The 20,221-nt window shown below is 31.9% G+C and overlaps 2 protein-coding genes across 18 annotated transcripts in view; one reads left to right on the forward strand and one right to left on the reverse strand.

Moving 5' to 3' along the window:
* The window catches only part of Ank (Ankyrin), a 91,741-nt gene extending 86,545 nt beyond the window's left edge, over positions 1-5,196 (forward strand). For all 3 annotated transcript variants that reach the window (XM_065514642.1, XM_065514639.1, XM_065514641.1), the window contains exons 11-12: positions 4,541-4,628; positions 4,690-5,196. In XM_065514642.1, the coding sequence (XP_065370714.1) occupies positions 4,541-4,628; positions 4,690-4,972 (371 nt within the window). In that variant the 3' untranslated portion in view covers positions 4,973-5,196. The remainder of the gene's footprint in view (positions 1-4,540; positions 4,629-4,689) is intronic.
* Positions 5,197-17,724: 12,528 nt separating this feature from the next.
* bent (projectin protein bent) overlaps positions 17,725-20,221 on the reverse strand; it is a 110,127-nt gene continuing 107,630 nt past the window's right edge. For all 15 annotated transcript variants that reach the window (XM_065514636.1, XM_065514635.1, XM_065514634.1 and 12 more), the window contains 4 exons: positions 19,828-20,003; positions 19,525-19,657; positions 19,157-19,459; positions 17,725-19,079 (listed from right to left, as the gene is read on the reverse strand). In XM_065514636.1, the coding sequence (XP_065370708.1) occupies positions 18,445-19,079; positions 19,157-19,459; positions 19,525-19,657; positions 19,828-20,003 (1,247 nt within the window). In that variant the 3' untranslated portion in view covers positions 17,725-18,444. The remainder of the gene's footprint in view (positions 19,080-19,156; positions 19,460-19,524; positions 19,658-19,827; positions 20,004-20,221) is intronic.

The raw sequence follows: 20,221 nt of genomic DNA on the forward strand, positions 1-20,221 counted from the left end.
TTTTATGAGTGGACCAGTCATAGCCTTAAATATGAGAGGGAAACTTAAAAAGAGCCAACATATGAAGAAATAGAAGCCAAAAAAATACCTGCTGAAGAACGAATTTTGATAACATACCAGAGAACAGTTACACAAATGGCTATAAGTAGCCAGATATATTGAGCAGTGCATCTGAACTTGAATATGATCAGTCGGATTGTGAAGAAACAGAACAATTACGAACATTAAAAACTTTTTCTTGGATATCACAACATTTTTTAATTGCATATTCGTTTACTAGAAAAAATATTGGGTAGAGCCTAATTCTGTATCATATGTATGTTGCATATGAATGAACTGGCATTCAGACACCTGTTTTATTGATGGCGATGGTGGTAAATCAAGACCACAGACATTTTTAGGAAAAATTGCAAAGAACTTGAAAACATTGAAAAAAGAGCAATAGTGAAGTTTAAACCAATTCCCACGAACTTACCAGAGCGTTGAATATATAAGTGCAGATCTTCGTCTATATATTTCAGTTGAGAACAAATCTAACAACACTTGCAATATATATTGTAAATGTTTACGCTCCAGTGTGGTTTTCTATAAAAACTCTTCCCAGCTGTTAAGAAGGACCTCGACACCTTTTTGAACTAATCAAACTTAGCAGATATGTATTAACAACAACTTTGAAGGTTTGTCGGCCCAGTGATTCAAAGAAACAGCACATCCTGAAAACTTATTAATTGTAATGTTAACAGATCCCCAACAACATATTCGTGAATTAGCTGTCCATCGAATTTTGAAAAATAGATCCACAACATCAAATAAATTACGGCTGTTTCGTCATACTTGACCTATTGAAATGGGATGCAAATATTACTGAATCATCTATATTAAAATCTGTAGATGAAAAAATCTTCTTCTGTTTATTGAAGAAGAAAACAACGGATGAATTGAGCCATTTTAACCCTCATGTCATACTCAAGCTGTAAAGAGAGCAGTCAAAGCTGTGAGTAAAGCAACATCAACTTTGTGTAACAAAACAAGAAGAGAAAGATTCATCAAAGCTCAGATAGAATCGAGAAAATCAATACCAACATTTGATAGCAATAAGAATTTTGTCGCTAAATGAACACTTTATTATTATTTTGATTATCCTTTCTTTCACTTCTGTAAACATTTTTGTAATAATTTTTCTCTCTAAATATTTGATATGTTAAGGTATTTATAGACGGCAATACTGAGTATTAATATTTGTCAAAAACTCAAGTATCATAATACAATTTCATCGTATAAACAAAAGCAAACAAAAATGTCAACAAAATATAAAATAAAAAAAAGCAATAACTACTATACATACTTATGATAAATATATATTATTTATATTAAAATCCAAGCAGTTTAGCAAGTAGTCTTATCACTTGGCTGACTCCAATTTATCAAGTCAATTGGTTTCTTTTTCTTTATACAACCCATATAACTCAGCGTAAAGTCAATTGACACTTTAGTGTATCTAAGTAACCTAGAGTGTAGTCACTTTAAATGTATATTCTGTACTGCACTTTAGAAAGTAATTATCTTACTCACCAGAAGTAATCTATTGGACAGTTGTACTGTCTATGATATATCTTTTTAACTGGGTATTTGAGGTTATGTAGATGATCAAGTAACCAGTTACGTAGCTAGTAGGGTATTCATTCGACTAATGATCGTTCGATTAATCGAATAATTATTCGAACAATTAAAAAATGGCCATTTTCGAATAACGAATAATTCGAACAATTTTATGTAGAATAATCGAATAAAACGAATAAATGTTCATATATATTTAAATTTATTAAATTGCTTAACATTTTTCATAATTTCAAATTTAAATAAATAATAATGACTCACAAAAATTGTATTTTCGATCACTGTAGATGAGTGTTCCGATAGCTCCTTCTATAAATATATAAATATTACTGCAAGAAGTTACAATTCGAAAAACAAATCTTTCAAAATTTTTAACTTAGGACTTGAACCAATGAAAATAAAATATTTGACGAAATATTAGAAGAATCGCAATTAATAATCAAAATTTTAACTTAGATTAAAGTGGAGTTGAATGTGATGGAGAATATGATTTTGAAACGGTCGTCGAATGTGATATTGAGGATGACATTTATAATGATGTTATTTTATTAACCGCGTTCTTAAGTGTTGCAAAATATTTAATAAATCGAATGATAAACACAAATATTGCAAACTAACGTTTTGTTGCAAGAAAAGCAAGAGTTCGTCTTATACATGATGTTAAACATCGTTGGACATCTTTGTCTAACATGGTAATACATTTTTTGCGTCAATCATGCACTGCCTGTGCATGCGCAAATATCAAACTTTGGACTTGTGTAAACAAACTTTTATTGTGTAATTCCCCAAGACCACTTTATTAAGCAAAGATTCGGCAACGTTGATAGAGCTTGATGTATAATAAAATGTGTTATAAATAATTTAGAAATAGTGAATAATTAATTTACTAAAGAATTAGTTACTCAATTTAATACCCGAATTAATGAACGACATAAAAAAGTTCTTAATACTTTTATATTGTATTTGAATTCAGAATCATGTCCAACTAGCAAAAGTTTTTTAAAGCATAGCATATATTGTTCGGGAGTTAATCTGATCAGAAAAGGCGAAAAGGACGTAAGCGACATAAATACCCGTTATCTTGGAAATATATGAAATAAAATAAATGTATAGTTAAGAAGTGCATACATACTCAATTTTACTTCAACCAAGGATATTTTAAAAAACTTTCCCTTTTAAATTTGGTTTTTGGCGCTTACGTCTTTTTGGCTGTTATGACTCGAAATCTTAAAAAAATCTACATCAAAACTTCATTCTTTACTTTTTTAAAAAAAATTAAATTATTCGAATAATTCGATTAATTTTGAACGTGTGATCGAATTATTCGAACAAGTTAAAATCTCTTATTCGAATTATTCGTTTTATTCGAACAAGAGAAAAATCGAATAATTCGAATACCCTAGTAGCTAGTAAGGTAACTCACTCTATGTAACCGGTATGTGAATTCAATGCGTTGGCTACTTCGGACCAGCTATCAGACAGTCTAATTGTAATCAAAAATGGAACATGCACGTGTTAACATAACTAGTCACGTAACTACTTATATAACCCTAAGTGATAGGTAAAATCAAGATATTCACCAAGAACTGCTGGTGCATGTTCATCCATACTAACACTTCTAAGAGTGTTCTAGGCATTAAATAGATTTCCGTATACAATGCTGGTTTATGTAAAAACTTAGAAAGATCAAATTATGGATAAAATACTTTGTGTCGGTAAAGTGATTGCCGAACAGTGAGGGAAATAAGTCTGTAATTTCTAAACGGTTGGTCCAATTTTAATTAAGAAGATATATTTGTTTTTCTCCATTACCCCTCTTGGGAGCATTTGGCTTCCTCAAAGCATCTTCCATCTTATACGATTTGTTTGCAGTTGTTTTTCGCATATTTCTTCATGTAGAACCAGACTGTTGTTATTTTTGTATCAGTTTCGTTAAACGGATACATGTAGGATGTTGCCAGCCTATTGTTATTTTGGCCTTGTGTCAGTTTCGTTAATCGGTTGTTGTTCCAACTAAGTAGATGATTGGTCTGCTGTAGTTGGTCTAGGATAATGGTGTTGCCTAGAAACAACGCCCTCTGTGTTAATACTTTGATTCCTACCTTTTTTTCCCAGGGGGTGGTGGCGAGCTGCCTGACCTTTATCATGATGTTATCCTCTTTTCTATGGGGATTGTTTAGAGGAGGTTAATTTTAAAAACTCGAAAACCATGATGAACATTTTTCGTCCTCTGCCAGGGATCGAACCACTACACCATACAACATTCCCACGACAGCCGGTTCTACGTACCGGAATGACCCGAGTTCACTCGGCCATGGGCTGTCAACTCAGCAAACACCGCTGCTACAACAACAACAACCACTACACCATGCCGCCACTCTAGAAGATATATAGTTCAGATTAAATATTCAATTTGGAGCTTATAACTGGGGATGGGTCATACGGAACACTTCGAGTCATGAGGAACACTTCGAGTTTATACAAATCAAATCCATGGATTATCTCTTAGAATATATTTTTTTGTAAACAACTTTAGTATTTATTTTTGCTAACAGCGCAATTTAAGGCAATATATGTTTTATTATTTATTTAATAACGAAATTTTTAAGTTTTTGGGGAACATAACTGTTTAATTCATTACTATGGATATTAAATTGAAAATTTTGTAAAGTTGATTTCTCACCAGTTTTTAGTATTTGCTTTTTCATTTTAACAAGAAATTTAAATTTAAAACAAAATATTTAATTTAATATTATCAAATAATTAAAGATACTTTATAATGGCGGTGACCAGAGTCTTTTTGCACCGATCTCGTCTTTACCAAACGTGAAAGAAACCAACAACAAAATATGAGTTGTTTTAAATGATGGAACATTTTATTTTTCAAGGAAAATCTAATAAAAGAAATTGTTTATTTTTTCAGATATGTTGCAAAAACTTCAAGCCAAAGTACCAGAAAGTGCCGATCAACTATCCGATAGTAAAGAGACAAGTATCGTCATAAAAACTAGGTAACATATTGATGAAAGTAAATTAAATTGAAACATTTTAATAATTAGTATTTACCGTTAGTGATGATGGCAAAGCCCTGACAACTACAACCATGACAGTGGAGAAATTTGAAAGTGAACCTATGGAAGTTTCAACTTTGAACGATTCGCAACTCATGTTTTCGCAACCCGAAGATCAGTTATTGGCTGCCACTGTAGACGCTCTAAAAACTGGAAATAATGTTATATCCATTACACAGTCGCTTTTAAGCGAGGAAACTGGAAATGGTATCAATAATGAACATGAACATGAGCATGACGATTCTAAACTGAATAATGGTGATATAGCAAGAAACCGAAACTGAAAAAATCCACTTAGAATAAAATCATTTGATTAATTTTTTTCAATAAAACTGCATACATATGTGTACAATTAAAACATCTCTTTATGAATTCTACAATTAAAATGCAAACAAAAATAAAAATATTTATATTTATCATATATAGTATATAGTTATAAAAATATACCAAGTATATTCAAAAAATAAAAATATATTGAAAACAAATAAAATATGCATTGTGAATCAAACATTTTTTTTTTTTATAAATTTATTAAATGCTATAAAGAACTGGGCTTTGGGTGGTTAATGTCGAAAACCAAAAAAAAATAGTAATCACCGCAATTTCGAGGAGTGCCGATGGGATTGTTGTAGCACTTGGTATAAAACTGCAACCTTGAGTTAAATCGGATAATGTGAACCGGTGCTTCATCGGCACGAGAAACATTTTTAAACTAAAAGGATTATCCGATTTTACTCAAATATTGAACATTGCAGTTTGATATATAGTGTTACAAACAATCCGAACCAAAACCCTCGTAATTTGAGGAAAATTTTAAAAAAGTTCCCTAATGTATATATCGCACATCCAGTTCAAAAGTGACACAACTCAAAATTTTAATTTTTCAGAAATCGCAAAAAATTATATACCAATTAAAACATGAAATGATGAATGACATAACTGTTTTTTTTAGCAACAGTTAACAACAACAAAATACACTGATATTTTTTGTATAGATAAACAAGTGTATTGTGCATAGTTTAAGCATATAAACCCGAAAAATTAATTTTTAGTTGTGTCACTTTTGAACTGGGTGTGCGATATGTACATTTGTTAGTACTAGGATTGTAAGTTTTACTGTTCCAAAAAGTGGGACACAATTTAAAATAGATGAAAAAATGTAAGAAAGAATAATCTGTCAAAATCGACCATATAATACCCAACACCGAGTGAATACGTGCTAGAAGAATTTCTATTGTTACGAAATTGCTATGGGATGACGCTGGTGTATATAAATAAATAGAAGCCGACAAAAAGAAGGGCTCAGTATATCGTAAGTAGTAATAGTTGACTGAATATCTTATATTATTACCAGTATGTGCAACAGATGGGATGGGATTTTAAAATGTTGATTCAATTGAAATACACTGAAAATTATAATCAAGATGCAAATAGTAATTTTCTAAATTTTGACAATAATTTGCTTTGCAGTTTCGCTGAATATGACAAGCTTTACCGCAGTTATAGCATTTGATTTTGGTTATACCTTGTTGCTCATTAAACGCCTCCAAAACCTTTTTTAATTCGTCGAGTATATTTCTTTTTTCTGTAACAACTTCGAGATTTCGCACCTTGCATATTTGCGGCTTTGAAATTATTTTCGACGTTTCTTGTGCCAGTGCGAATGAAACGGTTTCAGCAAATGATGGTTTAGGTGTGGCACAAACAGCATGTTTTATTTCTGGATCGCTAATGCCATTAACAAATGCCATTACATTGATATGGTCCAAAAACGGGTTGTTTTCCCCTGAATAAGTCAATTGTAGCAAACGTTCTATTTCCAATATGTTCGCCATCGTACTTACGTTGAAGCGGCTCCATTATGTCTTCATAACAATTTCTGTTGCTGGGACGCTTTCAAGAACTACTGCTGCATTTCCTTTTAAGGAAAATATCAACTCTATAGCTTATTCTTCGGTGTTCCACATGGTTCTAATGGCAACTGTATCAAACGGAAACTTGAAAACATTAAACGGTGTGCAGCCATCAAAACTAGGCTCCTTTATTCTACTAGATGTTTTTGAAATAATTCGCACCGGTCCGTCTTGGCATTGAAGATTATTAATTTTCATTTCCAGATCGTGCAATTTATTATCAACATCATGGGATTGTTTTTCTAGACCATTCTCTAGGTCGGTCTACTATTTGTCAAAGTTGCTAACTTGCGTTTAAAAATTATCAACCCTGCTCTTTATAACCTCCAAAATTTCTTGAAGTTTCTCGTTTGTGGCTTTAGAAGTTTCTTGATCTTCAGCTTCAACTTCAGTTAGCAGTTGCTCGTTGTTTACTTTAGAAGTTTCTTGAACTTCAACTTTAAATTCTGCTAACAGCACTGCCGCGAACATTGTACTTAAATTCAAGCTGCTTGTTGTTGCACGGTAAGACTCAACATAAAGAAGTCCTGTTATAAGAATGGCAAAATATTGGAAATAACGTCACAAAAAAATTGTTCCATGCAATGACAAGACGATTAAAACTTAGAAACATTAGTTAATGGTTTTTCTGAAATGTGGCACCTTATGTTTAGTTTTTCCATATACATTAGAGTGACAATCAGTTGTATGGAACAAAATTTTTGTTAAAATTTTGAAGAGTGCCGGGTGGAATATTGTGACACTAGGCCTAAATGTTAAGTGCTGAAAATTTGAGCCAAATCGGGCAACGATTTCTGGACGTGCATCGAGGTCAAAGTTCAGATATATGCAAAATTTTACTGTTAATATGGAATAAATAGGTGAAACTCGTTAACTTTCTGCATTGTTTTCTAGAAATGTGTAGATTTATTTATATTAATGAATATTACATTAAAAAAAAATTTTGGAAATTAACCCTGTATCTCCTTTGGTTCAAAATGACCCAAAAACTGTATTATCGCCAAAATTAGAGAAAAATGCAAATTTTTCAGTTTTTGAAAAACTTTTGCTACTAAATAAATACTTTTGCAATTGAATGCAAAAGAATCGAACTATGTACGTAATTATCGTTGTAATGAGATATAAATGACAAAATTTGATTAAAAAATTTTAAAGTTATTACAAATTCGCCAGATCATTAACGTGTTTCAGGCCACTTGAACAAAAAATTTAGGAACAAAATTAAGATATTTCGAGAAAAATTAAAATAAAAGCTCATTTTTACTTAAAATATGTCCATATTTACTTGTATATGAGTTTTTGTCTTCGTAGGATACCGTTAACCTATTCGCAGGTATGGCCAAAAAAAAATTTTTTATCGGTTGTTTCAAAACTCCATTTTCAAATTTTTCAAATTTTTGTTAAATAAATTACAGATTTTTTCGATCATCACATTGGGGTTTATTGAGATCAAAATAGGGAATAAAAATATGAAAAAATTATGTCAATACGTCTTACAGTTTTTCCGTACCTGCGATTTAAATTTTGCGTTTTTCAAGAAAAACTATTTTTTGTCCATATTTAGGCGAATGAGTCCAATTTCCTTACAACTAAAATACATCGCGATATTTCTTATCTTATCTTCAATTGAATTTTTCTAACTTGTAGCATAATTTTAAGGCCACTAGGTGTATGAAATGACAGCTAAATTAATTACACAGTACAACAACCAAAATAGGAATGGGATGAAACCTAATGCAAATGAAAGATGACGTTTTCCATAACAAAACCCTTTTTTTAGTTTAGCGGTAGATTTTCTAGTGGGGGCGTATGTCAGCTGCAGGATCTGGCAATCTTGTATTCATAGAAAGTACAATTAACAGCCGAGACTGCTTACAAATTTTTAAAGACAATTTTTAGGTCTTGTAACTGCATGGGTCTTTCAGCAAGACAACACACAGCCAGGATATTTGAGGAGCATCTTATCAAAAATTTGGGCTGAAATCTTCTAGAAACAATCAAGTCAGCAAAATTTGTTTAATTTTTTTACTAAGTAAATGGACTTTAAACAAATTTGTACTTAATAAAACGTACAACACTAGTAAAAAACGAAAAAAAAATATTTAATTTCAATGTGTAATTGGTTTATATTGTTACGAAATTGTACTTGAATTTAAATATAACGATTTTAAGGGCTGATTTAAAAGTAGCATAATGCTTTTAAATAACAGTGCTGTAATAGCAAACTGTAACATATCTTATCCATTGATCGTAAGTTGGCAACGCTGTTTGAATTCGTATAGGAGTAGAAAAAAACAAAAGTTATTTTATTTCTATTCCACTTTGCTCGAGCTAAATTGCAGCTCAGAGTTGGTAATGCAAAGTGTGTCCATTTATTAAAATTTCATTGATTATATACTAAATTAATGCTTACATTGCATTTTAACCTAAAGTGGAGAATGTAGCAGTTGGACAGAACATTGAACGCAAGAATCACATAAAAATGAAGGGACGATCAATACAACACACAAAGTGTTTACTGTTTTATCGTTTCTGTAACATGATATTATTTCTTTTGCATTTCAATATTCTGTCGGTATAATTGACATATGGTTTATGCTACAGTAGAAATGCTTTCAAATAACAGTGCTGTAATAGCAAACTATAACATATCTGTGGGCATTATTAACATTGAATAAAAGCTTTCAGTTGACCATTGATCGTAAGTTGGCAACGCTGTTTGCTGCGACCGTATATTCGAATTTGAATATTCAGTTAAAGAACATTGTAGAAAGTAAACTACAGATGGCGTATGTATTCGAAACAGTAATGCGCAGCCCATACCACAATTGTGGAAAATAAAATCACACGTATTCTTATGCTCTTACATTTTAGTAGTCGTTGTCCACTCAACGAGACAACTAGGAATACGCATGAGCACTGGTGTATGACTTTTTCTTTATTTTTTCAGTTTTTGTATTTGTGTGTTTGTAGGTGCACTGAAACTGACAACAATTACTATCCAAAAAGTGTCCCAAACGTATCATGTTGAAGTTGAAACTCATCGAATATGATATCGCTTTCTTATCGTAATAGTGTCACAGTGCGGGAAAAAACGTGCCACGCATATGATACCTACCAATTCTATCTAGTGTATTATTATATCTAAATTTATGTCTAAAAAGTGTCCAGAAAGAAGATAATGTTTCCAATTCTGCTTCTTGCATTAAAATGGAAATATTTTATTGCATTCCAGTTATGAAAACACTATGCATGTACTTATTTACATTAAAAATAAATAAAATAATGATATAACTTAACTTAATATGACTTTAATTAAAAATTAGAGTATTAAAAATTATATAAAATATGTTTCACTAATTAATTGGAATACGTATTTACATTTAAAAAAAAAAAAGTTCAATAGTTATTGCACTAACTCTATACCTTTAAAAAAAACTTTATTTATTGATACACTTTTAAGAAACACTTCAATTACAAATATAATTTAAATTAATCACTAATTATTTAATAAAACATTATTTATCACTATTTAATTTGAACTTAAGTTAAAACACACACTTTTTATTTAACACAACCGATGATTTTAAAATTCATAAATATACTGAGTATTGTCATGTTCTTCTTCTTTCTTTTAAAATGTAAACAGTAAAAAGTCGGTATTAATGTAATTTGTTATTGTAAAATTTGTCACTGACCAAAAATAATATTCTTTTGCGCCCATGTTTTGCCTTTCCCTGCAAATGCCTCTTTTTGGTAGGCAAAAAGAGGCATTTAATTTCTGTGCTCTTTTGGGTAAAAAATGAAATATCCACAACAACATCAAGAAACTGAATGAAATGTGTGTATTTTTACGCTCTTTTGTTCACATTCGGGTTGTTTGACGAAAATCATCGTAACCTGAACAATATGAACGCCTACCATGGCTCTAGAGTCTAGACAGTTAAAGAGAAATCTAGAGTGCAGATGGCAGTGTTATAAATCAGTGATGTTCATCCCATACAACAATTGTTTAAAAAATGTACACACATTTGTTACGCTCTTTTAAAGAGCGTAACAAATGTCTCACTTTTTAAAGAAATTCATTAAGCATTGTTGTTGGTTGGTTTTTGGATGAAGCATAGCAAACACACGCGTTTCAATTACAATTGAACACAAAAAAGACAAAGTCAAAAATAAATAAACAATTTGAGAGAATTTAGGCCGTATAATGTATTTTCTTTCATATCCTTAAAATTTATATTACATTCATTTAATAAATTGGTTATATCTGGCAAAAATTCTAAATCTAAACATTCTTTATTTTATTCTTATTTTAAGTGTTTGACATTATGTTTGCTGGGTAGCTCTCTCACCAATACATCTTCATTTTTATTTTTGAACATCACTGTTATAAATAGTGGCAGAGGTTGCAGTCGTTAGTGAGTTTATCAGAGACGCTTTTCAAATAAACATCAACTGAGTGCCTTAAAGAGTGCTGTGTTTTTCAAGTGAATTCGTGTACATTATAAAGTGTGTCTACATTTCTGAGAATTTATAAACGTGTATAAAATAAAACATTGAGTGACTATTTAATTTTGTTGTTGTACATTTTAAATAAATAAAGAGTTGTTACAATTTTCAAACTACTAAACGGCTTTTATTTGCAATCAAAAGTATCCGGTTTATATAAACTAAATAAAAAAACGTTTTGAAAAGGTTAAAACGTAACAATATATTAGATCAGGATTAAAAACATCCATTTAAAATATTATCGTTAAAAAAAACTCATAAAAAACATACTTTTTAATTTTGTTTTTAACAAAATGTACTTACATTCTTTCTAATTCAACAATTATACAAATTTATATAAAGTAAAATTTTTAAAAACTCAAAAACATAAAATTATAGGCTATTTGATTTGATATAAAAATATTTAAACAATTCAATCCACAACCCCGTGAATTGACTTAGGGAAATTCACCATTAGGCATCGTCCAAGTCTAAAGGTGCTAGTTTTGATGCAGGTCTTTTGAAAATACCATCGATAGTTTTAATATCTGCTGATCGCACAGTGCCATCACTACCGCAATATGTTTTTAGGATTCGCCCACGTCTCCATTTTGATCTTGATTGATCTATATCGCATACAAGAACTATTTCCCCAACTTCCAATGACCTTGTAGGCAAACACCACTTTACACGGCGAGTTAGGTCAGTCAAGTATTCTATTATCCAACGTATCCAAAAACCGTTCTTTAAATTCTGAAGTATTCGCCATTGTTTTCGCATATTTAGCAATCTTTTTTAGAATTCGCTTGGAGTTTGAGTAGAATTTGTTGTAACAAAAAATGGTTTGGAGTCAACGGTTCCGGATCTTGAGGACTTGTGGGAATGTGAGTTAACCGTCTCGAATTAACTATATTTTCTGCTTCGATCAATAGATATCTAATTTAGGTGCTACCTCATTCATTAATACAGCCAATTTTTTTTATCGATTGTACCAATCGTTCCCATGCTCCACTGGAACTGGGATCACAAGGGGTATTAAAAATCCATTTTATTCCTAATACAGAGAACAAATGAATCTGAAGATAAGTTATTCACCACTTCTAAATGAACAGCTCTTACTGTCAAACAAGGCCACCCATCGCTTTTCTGTTTTTGATATCGAATGGTCCGAAGAGGTCTACTCCGAAAGGTGTTATTCGATCTTTAGGTAGTGTACTCATTTGAGGTTGTTGAGGTCTTGCCTTTCTTAATTTACATAGAGAGCATTTTGCTTCAACATTCTTCACTAGTCTTCGAATTGATGGTATCCAAAACCTTTCTCTAACATCACATATGACCTTTAAAAAGTTTTGATGACAATTTTTTTGATGATAATGATCAACGATCAGAAGAGAGTAAAATAGGTCTTCTAGTATATTCGGGAAGAAATGAAGCGTTGTCAAGTCGACCACCAACTCTAATGATGCTATCGATTCATTGTCAAGAGCTCACTTGACTTCGGGATTGCTACAAATGATTTCAAGCATGCGTATTCTTCGGAAAAGTATTTCATTGGAATATGTCGAATAATTATTAATTCCGCACACGATTCTTCATCGACCGTTAATTCTCCATTTCTTTTAAGGTGTTTTCGGTGAATGTTGCCTACAAATCTTAATATCCAAGCAACATGTCTTCGAACCCTTAAATATTTTGAAGAACGATTAATAACGTTATCAATTACGTCTACATATGTACATAGTTGAGACCATAGCGAAATATTTTGTGTTTAATTCGTCATTTGATTTATTTTCTGTAGTTGACGTGTCGCAATGGACTGGCCACCTTTCCTCTCCATCCAAAAGAAATTTTGGCCCGTTTTTCCACCTACCATCAGGATTGTAATTAATAGGAAATATAAATCGGGTATCTTTATCTGCAGGATTATTCAAGGTTGAACACCAATGCCATTGAGTTTCATCGGAACTTTCTAAAATTTCAGATACCCTGTTTGCAACATATTGTTTATATTTTCGATGATCTGAATATATCCGTCGAATTACAGTATGTGAGTCGGATCAAAATATAATTTTGTTTACACATAGTTCATGATAATTGATAATATTTTCCTTTATACGAACTGACAATTTGAAAAATCAATAATTGTAGGCATTGGTCCATGTTTAAACATTTATCAGCCCATTGAAGACGTCTTGACATGGGCAACTTTAAAACAAGTTCGCTTAATAGCATTGGGTTTATCAAGTGATAATTTCCTCCTACTGATTCTAAAAACGTAGTCATATTTGTAACTTTATTAGCGAATACGATCAGAGAGTCTCTTCTACCGGATTCAAGGAACGAATTTTGTGTATTTGTGACTTAATTAATTGTTCTGGACGTTAGTACGGTTCTGCCAGATCGATAGTTACATTTGAAGTCGATAATACGTTAGCCGAAGTAGAAAGTTGGAATGTAATGGGTGGTCTATTTCTAACGTTAATGTTTGGATCTTTTTTTTTCAATTTTATTTTTTATTTATTGTATCTTCATTCATGAACTAACAACAAGTACTTCAAATCTTATATCTAATAATTATAATTTAATTAGTCCAGCCAGTGCCGGACGAAAAATTGTTTATTCATTTAGCTTTTATTAAATTGGCATTCTTCCTTCTATTCTTTGGATTAGGTCTGATATTTTTTTTAAACATTTACTGCATTTTACAATCTAAACTAAGCGTAGAGATTCTACCAATAAGCCAATTAATTTGAATTGATTTCAATTTCATTTGAATCAACTTTGCATCTATATGACTTTTCCAGTATCATCAGCAAATGTTGATGTATGAGTGCGATTGTTAGTTGGCATATCAGACAAATATATCAAATATAAAAAGGGCCCCAGGATACTGCCTTGGGGGACTCCAGCTTCAATGGGTTGGGGACTACTTAAAAAGTCTCCTTCTTTAACCTTAAATGTTCGACCAGTTAAATAGCTTTCCAATAGCTTATGTGTGTTTGCGGGTAAATTTTGACTCAGTTTGTATATTAAACCATCATGCCATACTTTATCAAACGCTTGAGAAATACAATATTTACAAGTCTTTGGGTTTGTTCGATAGTACTGTGTTTTCTTCTAAAACCAAATTGATGATTCGGAATACAATTGTTTTCAATTAACATCGGGTACAACTTGTTCATGAGTATATTCTCAAATAGCTTTGATATATTAGACAATAGGCTTATTGGTCTGTATGATTCTACTTTTGTGTGATCTTTTCCCGGCTTAGGTATCATGGTAACCAGTGAAACCTACCATTCTGGAGGATAATATTCAAGGCGTAATATAGCATTAAAAATAAAAAGAATTATTTTTATTGCTATCCGGGGTAGCTCCATAAGCATCTTGTTACTGATTTTGTCAATACCAGGTGCTTTCTTGGAGTTTAAATCAACAATAGCCTTTTCGATCTCTCGAATCTCAAAACGTAGAGGTACGACTGCTCCAAAATGGGGTACAACAGGTGGCAACTCAATTGCTTCATTTGATGTGTTCGGTGTAAATACGTTTTTCAAATGATTAACAAACACATTCCCTTTTTCAGTATCATTTCTTGCCCAACCACCACTTGAATTTCGCAAGGGGGGCTTACATATGACAGGTCTTTTAAGACTTTTTGTTGCTCGCCATAATTAAGAATCCGATTGCGGGGTTGCGTCCAGGCTTTCTAAATATTTATTCAATGATTCCATTTTTCGAAATTCCAAGAGCTTTTTAAGTCTTTTTATACAATCTTTAAGCTTCGATTTGAGTTGGGGGATCTGTGCAATTGCTTTGATCTGATATAAAATTATTCGGCCTTGACGTTTGAGCATTTAGTGGATAAATGTGTTGGTCATTGTTGTTATGCGTAGAAATATTTCTAATTTCGTTTGTTAACGATTAGATGGACTTTTGGGTTTCTAAATTATTTTACAATACCATAGTTTGTATGGCACAAATTTGATGCTGCATCATTTTCACACTTTTGTTTAAATTCAATGTTACCTGTTCTAAGCAATCGGGTAAATTTAATGATGGGTTTGGTTGGGAAGGTGTTAGTGTGATCGCCTGGGGAAATTCGGCAGACACAACATTACTAGTTTCAGATGTACTATCTTCTGGAATATTGACTATAGAGCTGCTAGCATCGTTTGTTTGATCGTTGTGTGGAGCGTGTTAGTGGCATAATGATTCGATTTCTCAGTTGCATTCGATTATTAGCTATATTTAAATCAATGAACCTTGCGAACAATAGTGAACAAGATTTCTTCAAAATATCCCACGTCCTCACAGAAAGCCAAAAGAGGACTTAGCAAACAGATCGGGACCACAAATATGGATTTGACAAGTTTCAAGCAAATTGAATAAAATTGTTGATAATTAAACGGTATTAAATTGTTTATTTATTAAAATAGCGAGATATTAATAATTATGGTACATAACGTAAATGTAGAAAGAAAAACTTATATTTGTTGATAGACTTCTTTCTAATTCAAAAATTATACAAATTTATATAAAGTAAAATTTTTAAAAACTCAAAAACATAAAAATTATAGGCTATTTGATTTGATATATAAATATTTAAACAAGTAAAAACTCCACAAAAAGGTTCTTTTTTTTAAATGGTTTTATATCAAACATCCTTAATATTCAATATGGTGACTTATGGCAGTTAAATGTTTCTATTGATAAGTAAGAAACTTGTTACCATTTCCAGGTTCATACTGTTTTTTAAGGGGGCGAAATAAACAAAACTCATTTTCCCAAAAAGTACCTTTTGTTCTGCGGCTCCTCATTTAAGGAGTAGCTATTGTATAACGTGCATAAACAATTCTTAAAGAGAGACATTATTCATTGTCACTTGATCTCAAAAATCTGAGGGTACAAAGTGTCAAAAAAATAATGCATAAGAAACTATGCGATTGTAAATAACTAACACATAAAGGGGGTAAAAATATAACTTATGCCGTCTGATCAGATTGAAAAGCATTCCTTTATAAAGGGTTTTTCAATAAGAGCGCTACAAAAGTTTTCTTAAATAAAACAAAAACGGTTTTGGATATCAATGAAATTCTTTATTCCTGTGAAAGTACGTTCGATGCCATTATGTATGGAACTCGATTTCTTTTGCATGGCCTACACGGGCACTCTTGCAGAAGTCCAGACGCTAAACCCAATTTTCGACAGTTTTCAAGCATAAATCGGCCGATACTGCTGCAATTTCACGTTCGAAATTCATCAATCGTCGCTGGCTTGTTGGCATAGACCATAGACTTGACGTAGGCCCACAGGAAATAGTCTAACGGCGTCAAATCGCACGACCGAGACGGCAAATCGGCTGGACCATTTCGTGAGATAACACGTTCTCCAAACTTGGTTTCCATTAAATTGATTGTGACATTCGCTGTGAGGCTTGTGGCGCCGTCTTGTTGGAACCACATGTCCTCCAAGTCCATATCATCCAATTGGGGCCAAAAATAATGACGCCGACGGCCCATAAACCGCACCAAACCGTAATTTTTTCGGGATGCAATGATGACTCATGGAATACGTGTGTATTGCTGTCTGACCAATAACGCATATTTTGCTTATTGACGAAGCCATTCAGCCAGAAATGAGCCACATCGCTGAAGATGATTTTTCGCTCTTAACGTTGAGGCCACTGACTCCGAATTTCGGTAGTAAATTTTAATAATTTCGACTCGTTGTTGGCTCGTATATATTTCCATTATGAAATGGCAAACCTTACTAAAGAGAAATGCCAAAAGAGCGGCAATAAATATGGCGTCGTTTGCTGTCCCTATCGGTCTATTTTTGTAGCGTCCCTGTTGAAAAACACTTTATATAAGCATATAATTTAAACAAACAAATGGAAAAAGTGAAAAGTGAAATATACCTGGAATATTCCAATTGGACTACTTACTTATGTTGCAATGATTGAATTGTTGGCAGCGAAAATTACTTCTGTATTTGTCCCATGCGAATGCATCGAATTGAAAATGAAAACTTGCCCAAAATCATACTTATAGGGCTGTTAACGATTTATTTTGACTTTTTTCACTTTAAATGTACGTTTGACATAATAGTTGTTTTGTTCAGATTTTTGTCGTATTTGGTAGTTTCACAAAAAGATTTTGAAATTTTTGCCAAAATGGTAAATTTTAGAAGCTTTTTGCTTTTTAGAAACATGAAAATGTTATCAAATCGCACACCCAGTTCAAAAGTGACATAACTCAAAATTCATTTTTCGGATTAACATGCTTAAACTATGCATAATACAGTTGTTTATCTATTAAAACAATATCAGTGTATTTTTTTGTTGTTAACTGTTGCTAAAAAACACAGTTATGTCTTTCATTATGTTTCAATTTAAATTTTGAGTTGACAAAACTTTTATCTTGATTCAAAATCTTTTATTTTTTAAAAATAATTTTTATGAACTGTAAATTTAAGAAAAATTGTCTTGGCATTTTGAGTTTATAAAAATATTTTTTTAGCATAAATAAAAAAAAAACAAATTTCCGAATTTTGTATTTTTTTTTTTTTGGAGAAAAATTTAGATTTATTTAAATCCTATTTTATACTGTTGTAGCAGAAATGAAACACTGTTGTATTTATTAAATTTTATTAGACATTTTTTTATATTTAATGCGCCATACGCAAAACAAAATAAAATGTTATAAATATTCGTTTTAATACATTAAATATTCGCTTGTTCCTTTAAATGTGTCAGTTGTATCCTTTAGTGATTTTTATGAGATTTTGTTTTGATTTGATTTAGCAAATAGATGTTCATGTTTAACAGAGAGAGAGAGATATATAGTTGTATGTATAACATTTATAGAGAGAGTATCTTTATTTAGAGTTGAGGATGCCACTTAATAAAGAGCCAAAAGAAAACCAAATCAAAATCAGCAGTTAAATAAAACAGCTAAAGGAGGATAACTGATAGAAGCGCTGATGCGTTTTTATAACACAATTTGACTACAAAAGTAATATAAAATTTATACTAATAAATTAAATCAAAATATATATGTATATGTACATATATATATATATATATAAATAAATAACAAAAAGAGAACTCTATAGGGAGAGATTGTGAGAGCGAATTTGTTTGTTTGTTTTTGTTTAACAAGAGAAATGCATATATGTATATATGTATATATAATGTAAATATGTATGTTTATCTAATTACGTGAGAGCTTAAATATGATCGCCGTTATTTCGTTCTCTTGTTTGGGTTAAAAAACTACATGTATATGTGTGTATGTATATTTACAGTTACAATAATAATAATAATATTAAGTAATCGTTATTCGTTTGATTTATGATTCGGTACTAAATACATTGACGGAGAAAGCGGCAAATGTTTCACCTTTTTTGCCAATTGATTTAGCTTGGTATTGACCAACATCATCCATTGTACATTGTTTTATAGTGAAGGTGTAGCGATTGCCATCCTCCTTGGTGTAGGTGTAGCGTGAGCTGGATTCATTTACTTGTTTGCCATCCTTAAGCCAAGTTAGTTGTAAAGGTTCCTCTTGGGTTTCACATTCGAATTTAGCAGTTTCACCTTCTTGAACCGTTACTGAGGTGGGGAATTTGTCGAAACAGGGCTGCTTTTGCTCTTCGCCTGGAACAATAACATTGATGGTGCAGGTGCTGTAGGATTCACCAGCATTGTTGAAAGCCTCGCAGGTATAAGTACCAGCATCTTCGGGGAAGATTTCGGCTATTTGTAGTTTGTAAATGTTTGCCTCCTGAGTGTATTGGAAGTCTTTGCTGGGCTTAATTTCTTTGTTATTGTGTAGCCATACGACATCAAAGTTTTCGGCTCCAATAATTCGGCATGCCAATGTTACCATGTCACCGTCTTTTACGAAACGCGATTCCAAGTGACTTACAATTCTGGGTGGCTTATCGCTGCTAATTAAACGTTTGCTAGAGTTTTTATCCAAAGCTAATATTTAAATAAAAAAAAATGCACAAATATGTTAAGATATCATAAAATTATTAAAAAATCTTAAGAAAACCTACGTTTGACAGTCAATTTACACTTGGTTTCCACAGCGCTAATAGAGTTTGTGGCTGTGCATGTGTAAACGCCTTCATCTTCGGGGAAAACTTCGTGTATGGTTAGTGTGGCAATGCCATTCTTGTATTTCAAGTCCATTATGTCGGAGGATGCAATAGATTTACCATTTTTCGACCAAGTAATTTGTGGATCGGGATCACCTTTCACATGGCATGTCAATACCAATTGATCGCCATCGCGTATGCTCATGTCTTGCAAGGGCTTGGTAAATTCTGGCTTGCACATTAAAGAATCATCTGGTGGCACTAGAAATCCATACAAATACAAATTATTATAAAGCAATATTCAAATGTTTTACATTTTAGCTTACGTATTAATTCCTTAGTGGCACTACGCGATCTAGAGGGACTTCCGGGTGTTTGTAGGCTACTGGCGGCATATTTCTTTTTGTTAGAAATGCTATTGTTTGTCGTTGAATAGGAACTTGTATTGTTATTGACAGTCTGAAAATGGTAGATAAGTATGTAAGTGTTAAGAAATTCTACGATACTGCTTAAAATAACATGATACGATCGCAATTGTTTTAATACTAATATGTATGATAACTTCCACCGGATTTTTATACCGAACAAAAACCTAATTATCAATACCACAATAAGAATTTGGTACTTACCTTGTTGCTGCTGGATGAGTAGTTTTGATTGGTTGATGAATAACTGGAAGAAGTCTCATTCTGTCGTGTTGTCGATGAAGAAAATGAGCTTGAATTATGTGAAGCGGAACTAAATTGTGTCCTAGTTATGATTGGTGGTGGCACTGGTTTAAGAGGATGTTCAATATATTTGCGATCTAAATAACAAAGTTAATGAAAAATATATTTAAGTTTATTACTGATTTTTACTATATATTGTATGTACATATAAACTTGTAGTCGGTAATCGCTAGAATTCCTTGGGCATTTACATACATGAGCATATACATAATCTAGTTAAAATGTCATACATTACAGAAAAACGATGTTGTAAAATCGACAACGGTTGGTGTCATTTTGACACGGTACGTTTACA

The sequence above is a fragment of the Calliphora vicina genome, chromosome X (assembly GCF_958450345.1).
Source record: "Calliphora vicina chromosome X, idCalVici1.1, whole genome shotgun sequence".
Taxonomy (NCBI): Eukaryota; Metazoa; Arthropoda; class Insecta; order Diptera; family Calliphoridae; genus Calliphora; species Calliphora vicina.